The sequence below is a fragment of the Juglans regia genome, chromosome 12 (genome assembly GCF_001411555.2).
Source record: "Juglans regia cultivar Chandler chromosome 12, Walnut 2.0, whole genome shotgun sequence".
NCBI classification, from domain to species: Eukaryota; Viridiplantae; Streptophyta; class Magnoliopsida; order Fagales; family Juglandaceae; genus Juglans; species Juglans regia.
The window spans coordinates 30,762,643-30,774,428 of NC_049912.1; the positions used below are offsets into that span (position 1 = coordinate 30,762,643).

Here is an 11,786-nt window from a genome sequence, read left to right on the forward strand (position 1 = left end):
TTTTTTTTTTCATTTTTTCAAACTACAAACTTATTTTTTAACCCCTAATTTAGAGTAAACTATTTATAATTTATATATATGTATTTATATATAATTTATTTATATATAGATTATTATTTTAGAATATAATTTTTATATATAATTTATTTATATATCGACTATTCCGAAATGTTATTCCAAAACGCTATCTCGAAACGGTATCGGTATCGAAATATTTCGTTCCAGTGTCTTGACCGGTACGATATCCGGTACGGTATTCAAAACATTGCATGAAGGACCCTAGCCTCCATATTACCTCACAAATTAGGGAAATAAAAAGTTTCTTCTGGCCAGAAAAGAAAGTTGTCAGATATAAAAATAACCGGCAAGCATATGGGTTTGTTTGCCACGACCTCCTTTCTCTTTTTGAAATGTTGAGTAATGTTGTTCATTATCTCAATTTTTATTATTTCTTCATCATTTTATAACGTGATATTAGATGATTGAAAATTATTTATTATATTTTACTTGTGAACATATCATCTAATGCTACATTATGAAATGATGAGAAAATGAATGATGAATAGATTTTTTCTTGTAATATATATTGCCTATGCAGAAAAAAGAAGTCTTGAGGTCCCGTTTGGAGAGTGAAAGTGTTTCATAATCTCATCTGATTATTACAACTTTCTCAAATTTTCACACAAAATATAATAAACAATTTAATTTTTTTAAATTTAAAAACGATAATATTATTATAAAAATAATATTATAATAATATTTTATTCAATTTTCGACTTTTATTTAAAAAATATTAAATTCATCTCATCTCATCTCACTATCTAAATGGAAAACTAATAAATCATTGGATTTAAAATATAAATTTTAAAAACTAGTGTGTTTGAGTTTCCTTCAAAATATACTCTTCCAATAAAATATACTATCTTCTCGGCGTAACTAAATAATTTATGTTAGATTTTGATCATGCATTTGAATAGAGATTTATTCGGATATTTTAATTATCCATCTTGTCGTTTCAATTAGAAACTTAGCCAAGAAAAAATTAAAGAACGAATTACTTTCTTAAACTACTGTCCATTACTGTACACGCGTCTTCGGCTTGAAAATGCCCACCCGTGTGCTCTCTCCCCTCTCAGCCGTATTATCTTGCTCCTTGAAAGCTTCTCTCAATCCCTCTCTCTCTCTCTCTCTAAAACACTCCCATTTATTTATACAATCTGAGAGGCTCTGGAGTCTGTATGTAAATTGCATGCATGGCCACCTTAATCTTTCTGCTCCTTTGTGCTACCCTCTCCGCTATCATTTTCTTCTTCCTGTTCCGTGCCTCCCGGTGCCGGAGGTTGCGGCTGCCACCTGGTAACCTTGGCCTCCCGTTCATTGGGGAGACTCTACAAATCATTTCAGCTTACAAGACCGAGAATCCTGAACCCTTCATAGACGAGCGTGTGAACCGGTTCGGACCCATTTTCACGACTCACGTTTTCGGCGAACCGACTGTGTTCTCCGCGGATCCAGAGACGAACCGCTTTATCTTGCTCAACGAAGGGAAGCTGTTCGAGTCTAGCTACCCGTCCTCGATATCGAACCTGCTGGGAAGGTACTCTTTGTTGCTCATGAGGGGTAGCCTTCACAAAAGAATGCATTCCCTCACCATGAGCTTCGCCAACTCGTCCATCATTAAGGACAATCTTTTGGTTGATATAGACCGGTTGATCCGGCTCAACTTGGATTCTTGGACCGGAAAGGTATTTCTCATGGAGGAGGCCAAGAAGGTACGTAACAGTCAATTATATGAATTCTAAATATGTAATCAGTATTTAGGACAATTTTATTTTTTATTTTTTGAAGAAAATGAGCCTAAAAGTTTGTTTCCAAAATGCAACGAAATTGATATTAGTAAACGGACCGGACGTTTATTCGGGGTCAACTCGTTATGTATCGTCCGAGTCAATCCATCTTATAACTGATCCCTTATTCAGGTCAACAGCTCGCTAATACGAGATCCAGTTGCTCACATATTTACCTCCGCGCCTGGGTTATTAATTATGTTAATTGAGCATAGAAAATTATTCTCTGGCGTGAGTTATACTTCATATTAAAGAATTAGTGTTGACAACTTGTATAAGTGCCCGTGCACGTTAGCATATATATAATAAGTTTACGGCTTAAAGCCGTTCTCTTTCGGCATTTGTAATAGGTTATTGATCTGTTTCTATCATGATATCGTCATACATATATATATACATATATAGATATTTCTTGTGAGGTTTTTTTTTTCCCGTGGATTTATCACTGAGTTTTCCCTAATGATCTCTATATCTATTAACAAGTTATATGAAATAATGGCTATGTTTTTTTTGTTTTTTTGTTTTTTGTTGTTGATGCAGATAACTTTTGAATTGATGGTGAAGCAGTTGATTAGCTTTGATCCAGGGTTTACATGGACTGAGAGTCTGAGGAAGGAGTACGTTCTCGTCATTGAAGGTTTCTTCACCGTTTCGTTGCCTATCTTCTCGACCACCTACCGCAGAGCCATCAAAGTATAGTGTTTCTTTTTATTATAATTGAAATTTTTGTATTGCCCAGGAAAAGAAAATTTGAAAATATTTGTTATTCTCTACTGATTGGTTATCGAGGAAACTGATAACCATTACCTACGCGGTGGACACTTTAATTGTTCTCGAAAAAGGAAAGAGAATAAAAAGTACAGCATCTTCTTAATCCATTTTATTATACAAACGACATGGTTGACATTTATCACATGATGAAAGTGCTTGACCGAGTTTTGCTTAGAAAAAAGCCTACATTATCGGATGTCCGTTTCTTTTTCTTAGTTTTTAAAGTAGTTATATTTACTTGATCTCTTAATCGTGTGTGTTAATTTTGTTACTATTATTATGTTCTGAAGGCTAGAACTAAAGTGGCAGAGGCATTAAGCTTGATAGTGAGGGAAAGAAGGAAAGAGATTGAAGTGGGAGAGAGAAAGAACGACATGTTGGGAGCCCTATTGGCCGGGGACGACGAATTCTCCGACGAGCAGATTGTAGATTTCTTAATTGCTCTACTCGTCGCCGGCTATGAAACAACCTCTATTATAATGACTCTTGCCGTCAAGTTCCTCACCGAGACACCTCTTGCTCTGGCTCAGCTCAAGGTAGGCTGTCGAACCTGATTTATGAGATTGATTAAAATTAAAAATTGAATAAAATATTATTAAAATATATATATAATTTAGTATTATTTTTATTTTAAATTTAAAAAAAAAATTAACTTTCTATTTTATTTTATATAAAAATTTAATAAAATTATAATAATTAAATAAAATAAAGGGAATTGAATGGTGTTTGAAAATAAACATAAACTTCTTCTTTCTGCTTTGTCACTTTCTATTTTTCCCGCCCTTTTCTTTTAGATGGTTATAATATTGCTAATAGATCAAGAACCTCATTTTCATTATCGGCATGGACGCGGTTCCAATCGATAAAGGCATAAGCAAAGCATTGATGGGTCGTTTCGGTGTTTGTCCTTCACCAGTCAAACTGTTGCTCGAGCTCATGTCTCCACCAATGTCTAAATTTTTGTGTGTTTGATGGGACATGTCTTTAACTCTTGATAAAAAAAAATAAAAAAAAAAACCAGACTTTATTCGTCGTTCGAATGGAAAATTTCATGTAATGCTCAAGCGTGCTGCATGCATGTTGAGGCCAGACTGATTGGAATCATTTCCAAAATATTAATAGCGAAATAAAAACTTTTATTACAGGAAAGTTGTGTATGTCGGTACTGTAATTTCGCGGTTCAAAAGTAGAGGGCAATATACAGATCGGAAAGTCAAATTCAGTAGTAGAAAAAGAAAAAACATCGGTCTAAAACCAACGGACAAAATGATGGGCCTCTCTTCCAAACTGCACGCGTCAAGATGAACTCGACGTGTCAGAATTTGATCACTTGGTCTTTTGACCGGACAGTCCTCACGTGCAATTGGGAAGGGGGTGTTTCCGGAACTCAGAGCATGGTCTGTGGTGTCAGTGTGTAGCGGAATTGTGATCAGAGTTTATTAACATGGGTCCCACGGTTCTTAGGAGAATCATTGAAAATCGTATGGTTTTGAGTTCGAGGTATCTAGATCGACGGTGAAAAAGTGGGGGATGATGATGATGTGATGCTGTCAGCACCCCTAGTGTGGCACTCTATATTCCTAGCATTATTTTGAGATAATAATCGTCCTTTCTATTATGTTAGAGCAGTGCTATAATAACAAATGAATTATATAAAATTAAATTTATAAATTTATGTTATTTGTATTAGTCAAATTTATTTTATAATAAAAATAATTTTATAAATTATATTAAATCATATCAACTTCTAAAATTATTTTTATATAATTTATTTATGCATAAAATATTTCTCATTATCTTATAAGACATGTATAATTGAAATATTAGGATTCAGGTTAAACCCCTTTTAGCTGCAAGATAAAACAAGTAGCGTCTAATTTGTATCATAATCCTAACATGTTTAAGGATGGTCTAACGTTTCGTGCTTTTTGTGTCTTTTGACAGGAGGAACACGATCAAATCAGAGTAAAGAAGAGTGAGAACGAGGCTCTTGAATGGAGTGATTACAAGTCTATGCCTTTCACTCAAAATGTAAGTACCTACATTGTTTAATTAATTTGTACACAATCTGTAGATATAGCAAAAGCTTGATTTTGATGTGATTGCATGCTGAGGAGCCCTTCTTAATTAATTTCCTGGTTTATGATTTCCAGGTTATAAATGAGACTCTGCGGGTCGCAAACATAATTGGTGGTGTATTCAGGAGAGCAATGACGGACGTCCATATAAAGGGTAAGAATTCCTCATGTGCAACATGCAGTGTGGAGCTTATAAGAGGATAATTTTATATACAAATGTCTTAATGTGATGTATATACGTAGAGGTCATTTTTGTCAAACGTAAAATATGAAACATATATAAGCATCTATGTATATAATCTCAATCCAAACAGGTTACACAATTCCCAAAGGATGGAAGGTTTTTGCATCTTTCCGGGCAGTACATTTGGATCAGGACCACTTCAAAGATGCTCGCTCTTTTAATCCATGGAGATGGCAGGTAACAACACTAGTCTAGCTAGCTCTGTCCCCAGTAGTGATCTCTCACACTCTGCATGTCTTTGTTTTTTGTTTTTTTGTTTTTGGTTTGGCTTTTTCTAAAGTCTGCACGTACGTTTGGATATATAGGACAACTCGGGGGCAACAAGCGCAGGAAATGTGTTCACGCCATTTGGAGGAGGGCCACGGTTGTGCCCTGGTTATGAGCTTGCTAGAGTGGAGCTCTCCGTCTTTCTTCACCACCTAGTCACTCGTTTGAGGTACCTCATCATAAATATATATATATATATACGTATACTCAATATATTATCTTGCATGCACTGTAATCCTACAATCATGAATGATATTGTATGCATGTGTACATACGTTTCAATAATGCTGCAACAACATTATGCCTTTGTCGTCATTGACGTGCAGTTGGGTTCCTGCTGAAGAGGATAAGTTGGTTTTCTTCCCAACCACCCGGACGCAGAAGCGATATCCCATCAATGTGAAGCGTCGAGGGGTGTCTAAGCTTTGTAAAGACTGAAGACGGAGATAGTTAAGAGAGTCAATATGTAAAAGAGGTGAAATCCCTTTCATGTCAGTAATAATAAAATCAAAATATTAGCTGAGTAGCAGATCATGTAAATTCATCTTGTTCAAATGTTTAGAGCAGCTAGGACGCGGGCGGTATCGATGGTTATATTTTAATTTCTTTACATACAAGCGAGCAACGTTTGGGAAGTGAGCTCTTTCTGTTTATATAAGTGGACATATTTCACATCTAGCTTGCTAGCAAGTGGTTTCAAATTTCAGCTCTATAAGTATAATATAGAAATTGGAAAATCTTCTCCGGTGAATTAATTCAACGGTTTAAATAATTCTTCTTCTTTCAATTAGTCCATAAACTACTAATTTCATTTTAACTTTTAATAAAGCGTATATGGCCTTTCCGGTGAGGAACAAGAAAAAAATAATAATAATCAGGCCCAGTAAAATAGGAAAAAGAAAATCAGTGTCTATCATCATGGCCCAGAAAGGAGGATTGTGGTGGGGGTTATACCGTTATATAGATTATTGCGTAAGTGTTCAACAGGGGACCTGAAAACATCATTAGTTCGCAAATTATGTTTTATGAACAATGAGTACTGAATCAGCTGATGTTCTCGATCCCAAGAAAGCGCGTGACAAAATTCCACGTTAATAATGAACTCTTTTTTTCCAAGGCAAAGTTCAGCGGCACCACCAGGTTCAGCTCGACCGTAACCATGCGGTATTAACTATTAACTACTCTGCTTGTACTGTGGCATGAAAGCCAAAGACGCTAATTACTCGAACGCTGTACCCACATATCTTCATGATACTGATCTATGAACATCTAATCATTACCAAACACTCGGCAGTTAATATGGAACGATGGCGGAGTAAGAAGTGGATTGCTCTCACATTCTCATGTAATGAGGATCCCTGCTGGCTAGAACTGTCTCCCAAGATTGTGGCTTGAAAAGAATATCCAGATAGAGGCATGCCAACGGAGGATGAGCATGATGGGACTGTGGATGGTCGAGTTCTTTGATGGTGGAGGTAGGAAACCTTTCAAGCAGAGAGGCCAGTGCTCTTTTGAATGCCCAGCATTTGGAAAATGGAGCAGGGGACTAAATAAGGTTCTCATTTTACAAGAAACTTCGATCCATTAACAGAGAGCACCCTCTTTTTTTCCTTTTAAGAGCGACTCATTTTTAAGGTTCACATTTCAATAATTCGGAACTGTACTGCTGATTTTGATGCAGTTGAGACGTCAGCCATTTGTAATCAATAATCTTCAATTGTACGGTTTACAGAGTATACATTTCTAGCTAGAATAGATCAGGAGACAACAATAAATTAAGACATATATATGCAGAAATCACAGCCTCTGTACTCTATAGTGACTCAAGAAAACTTTTCTAATCGATTTTTACTACTGCCTAGCTAGCCTTAATCTAGAGTTAGTTTCTATTCTTGGGTCTCCAGAAGAGCCTGGTTTTCCTCGAATGAATCTGTACAAAAAGAGATGCATATGAAGGCTAGAGTGAGTTGGTGAAAGGAATAGATTTATGAGTCAAATGTCATGTAGCTAGGCGAAACTATTTAAAATCATTACCTGAAAATCTCACGGCCACTGAAGGATTGGATTAGCCGAATAAACACGGGATGGATAGATATATTATAATGAAATTTCCTTCGTTGTTATGTTCGCTTCTCCCTTTCTTTCTTGTAAGGCCTTCTGATACTTTAAAATCCCATTCTTGCAAGCTGAAACCTGTGCCCATAACATAACATAGATAATGTCATTTATTACAAATTGGTAGGACGGTTTTAGACATTGTACAAATAAAAAAACTTACAACTTACATGAATTAATGTTATATTTTTAAATTTATTTTATAATAGAGAGAACTAACTTACATTTTAATACATCGTATCAAACCATTTATTGATATCGTGTTAAAGTGTAAGTTATGATTTCATTGATTAAAAAAATAAAAATACATGAGTTTTGAAAACTAAATGGTACACGTTAAGTAAATTAAGAGACTGATCTATTACATGGCCTAAATGTCTGGACCCTAATAATAATAGAATTGATGTCAATGCTTGTATTAGTACGTAAAAGATCATGTTAAGTGAAAATTCAAATTTCTTTTAATCTGATCATTAATGAAAGAATACAAGAACCGTATTAAAGGAAACAAAATGGAGCTCATGAAGGAAAGGATTATGACAAACATATATAGGTTGGAAATTCAAAAAAAAAATAAAAGGCCGTCCCAGCCAGCAATCCTCAAAGATCTGTTTAGATTCACACGGTAATTTTGACCTTCCAGAAGACAGATTTTCAAACCTTTGTAATAAACGACCGATGAATTTTCCTCGTTCTTTCATTGTACATATGTGGGACCGGAAAAGTCAGCATCCACGTCACCCAATAAATGAACAGTAACAATCATTTTCACAGATATTTCTGATCATCTTAATTATATATGTAATTTGTTTTTTTATTAGAATTATATGAGATAAGAGAGATTGAACTCACAGCTTCAATGTCAATTTTGTAAACCAGAAGCTTCCGTCTCGCCCTGCAACTTGTTCTATAGGCCACAGCGATATGCCCTACAGCCAGAGCCAGAGAGCATATGAACAACGCTACTTCCGTTGCCCTGACATACCCTCCTCGATCGCTGCCCGAAACGCCAAAAACATACGCAGCTTTCATCGAAACAAACATTAGAGATAACACCGAACACATCGTCGTGATTCCCAAATACGGCCCTCGTGAAAGCCTTGGCCCATCACACAAGCTATAAACACCTGGCAAAAATAAAAGAATACTAACAAAATCAATGATTTAATTTAAGTACAAAAACGCGTTGCTTTTCTCTTGAAGCCAAAAGGGTATAGAAAAAATCATTTTGAAATTACAAGTATGGTACTCACAGATTATGATGGCTGATCTTATAATGGATATGAGAGGTATATCGATTAAGGAGTACCGAAAGTCGTAGTTCTGCAGATGGGAAGTGAGAGTTTGTAATGAAAGAGGAAGAGGAGAAAGAGAAGCAGAGAGGAGCGCAGAGGGAAGCAGCGTATCCGCTATAACCAAAAGAACAGGCGCTGAGAAAAGCAGCAAAGAAATAAGCATGGTGATCAAGAAGAACATGGTCTTCACACCCCTCAAAAACCTTTTTGATCTTTCTTCCTTTGAGAAACCCATTTCTCTATCTCCCTGTTTCGTTTCTTTCCCTCTCTTTATCCTCGGATATTGATTTGGATTCTATGTTTTTGGGATTTGAAGGCTATGTGTATATATATGCATGTACAAGGGAATTGAAGTAAAAGAAAATATATAGGAAATTAAGAATTGGGAGGGGGGCCAAATGGAGGAGTGAACTTTATGGGAAAGTTTTGGAGGGCCAAAGAGAGAGAGGCTTAATAGGTAAGGGAGGCAGAGAAGCCGTGTAAGCTGCAGGCCAAGGTGCAATATATGTTTCGACTTGTCAACTGATGACAAAGACTTTGGAGCCTTATTACACGCTGTATTTACCGGTCAAATAGTGGCATGTTCTCTCTCTCTCGCTCTCTGTTCAGGACCATTAACGGCGATACCTAAAGTCTTTAAACGACATATTACATCGATTTTTAGCAAAATATTTTCTCGTATACTATTATTTATTATCTCACACTTCACATTTTATTAAAAAATATTTTTATATCTTATAAAAAAGATATATATATAAATATGAGATATGAAAATAAATAAGAGTTATGATACACGTAAGCCTCACACTCTGCACACCATTTAAAAAATATATGATTTTACTTTTTTATCTTCATATTTCATATTTCATATTTTATAAAACATGAGAGTAAAAGAATAAATTCACATATTTTTAAATGATGTGCAGAAATGTGAGATTTATGTATATAATTTTTCAATAAATATTAACTGATACATAAATTCTTTTTTTTTTTTAATGCTGATCTATTGGGACATGATTGTCTGCGTGTCCACCCGAGCAGTGAGGGACAAAGCTTTGGGTTCTTTGTTTAGAGGTGCTGCTGGCATGTGACTGCCTCGAGTACAGCTGATTGGAATAATTTAGGTAACGGCTGTACTTAGATGAAACTTATGAGTTTGATAGGGTTAATTATTTGTTAATTAAAATACGGGATAAACTATGATTGGGTGTACGTCGTAATTGTAGTAATATTGATGAAACTCATTTATTTTCGTATACGTTGATGAGATTACAAATCAAAACCTACTAAAAAAGTCGTAGATGGAGATATTTTAAATCAGCTGGTTGAATATTATATGTGGAGTCCAATGACTCTTTATTTTACTTAATTAAAGGATGAAAAAGTAAACTAAATATTTAATTGATTTGATTACAAGATTGATGATAATTTATATTTACTCTTTGATACATAATTCTATCAATTAATGAATTAATTAATACTACTACTTCTCATCAATCAAGCATGCCGGTATATATATAGAGTAAGGAAAATTTTATACATCATACTACCATCTTATTTTTATCTCACTACGTATGATATGACATATTTATCACATTAAATAATTATTTATTACATATTTTTTTATTATCTAATAGTGATGAATGTGCCACATATTATTTAGTATTATCAAAATATGATGAGAATGTAGTGTATAATATTATTCTTAAATGATAAAGAAGTATGTACTAAATGATCATTTAATAGTAATAAATATGTCACATCATATTTAGTGAGATGATAATATGGTATATAGAATTATATATATATATATATATATGTATGTATGTATAAATAGGTGGAACCGATGGATTGGGATCATGTGATATCACATGCAGCATTTGTATCTTTATGAATCTCGTCGATCGAGTTTATACTAATTTTCATTTGTTTTTTGGTTACAATATTTTAAAAAGCTGCAAATCAATATGGTTATTAGTTATTAGTTACTACAATAATACTCTTTGGTTGTTGATGTCACAACCACCGTACCAGCGCGCAGTTAGGAATGGGGTTGGTATGATCCTATCTAGTATCTATTTCGAGGTTTTTAAATTATGTAAAGGGAGATCAGATCTATCATGTACGTGTCATTTGAACATAGGTACTGTTCATAATTAAACAAAAATAAAAGATAATGTTTTAGGTCTCTATTACACATAAGCGATATATAATTTTAATCACTTGTTTCAACATATAATATATTTCAGTACTTACGTATAATGCTCTTGTGCTTCATGGGTATGGTTCAAATTTTTAGGGTGAATTTGGATGTTGAAGTGAGTTGAGTTGAAATGATAAAATATTTTTAAAATATTATTATTTATTATTATTATTATTTTGAGATTTGAAAAAGTTGAATTGTTTATTATATTTTATATTTAAATTTGAAAAAGTTGTAATGATGAATTGAGATGAGTTGAGATGAGCTCAACTTCCAAACGAAATTATTGATATAGATAATGAGATGAGATGATTTTAAGTAATTTTAATAAAATATTATTTTTTAATATTATTATTATTTTAATATTTTAAAAAATTAAATTATTTATTATATTTTATATAAAAATTTAAAAAAATTATAACGATGAGATAAATTAAAAATATTTATCTATCGAACTTTTATTTATTACATACGGAAGGCAATAAAAAGCAGCATCAGTCCAAAAAGACAATGCCAATTGGCATAATTTAGAACTGTCTCATCCTGGAAGCTGCGAGAAAGTCGTGAATTTTTTTGACCTTTTGCACGCGCGAGAACACTTTCCATTCACATCCCGCAGTTTTATAAAATTCCGTTATCTATTTCTAGCCAAACTAAAACGTTAAAGAATACAAGAAGAAAATGAAATATGTGGATTTGATTTTTCTTTTATTTTTATTTTTTTTCATTTTTCTAAGTCCACATTGGTTGTGCCAAATTCTTACGTAATTACCTGATTGAAAAAATTAATAAACACAAGATGCACCGGTTGCCTGGCGGATTTGACCATCAGACTTGTATGGTACGTTTAATTTGTCTTGGTCAAACCTAAGTTCTAACAATGGCGGGTTCGTACACAAACATATATATATATATATATAAAATATGTTTTGGGTCTTCTAGTTAATTATATTGCGGAGATTTTTA

The 11,786-nt window shown here is 33.9% G+C and overlaps 2 protein-coding genes across 2 annotated transcripts; one reads left to right on the forward strand and one right to left on the reverse strand.

The window, feature by feature from the left end:
- Positions 1-1,149: 1,149 nt before the first annotated feature.
- LOC108983029 (cytochrome P450 90A1-like) lies at positions 1,150-5,945 on the forward strand. Its single transcript, XM_018954540.2, has 8 exons — positions 1,150-1,772; positions 2,388-2,540; positions 2,909-3,154; positions 4,563-4,649; positions 4,772-4,850; positions 5,011-5,117; positions 5,246-5,376; positions 5,534-5,945. The coding sequence occupies exons 1-8, from the start codon at positions 1,254-1,256 to the stop codon at positions 5,643-5,645; spliced, it is 1,434 nt and encodes a 477-aa protein (XP_018810085.1). The 5' UTR covers positions 1,150-1,253; the 3' UTR covers positions 5,646-5,945.
- A 910-nt stretch (positions 5,946-6,855) lies between these two features.
- On the reverse strand, positions 6,856-9,089 carry LOC108983028. The gene is made up of 4 exons (XM_018954539.2): positions 8,576-9,089; positions 8,175-8,449; positions 7,242-7,400; positions 6,856-7,137 (listed from the first exon to the last, which is right to left on the reverse strand). The coding sequence occupies exons 1-3, from the start codon at positions 8,850-8,852 to the stop codon at positions 7,305-7,307; spliced, it is 648 nt and encodes a 215-aa protein (XP_018810084.2). The 5' UTR covers positions 8,853-9,089; the 3' UTR covers positions 6,856-7,137; positions 7,242-7,304.
- Positions 9,090-11,786: the final 2,697 nt, after the last annotated feature.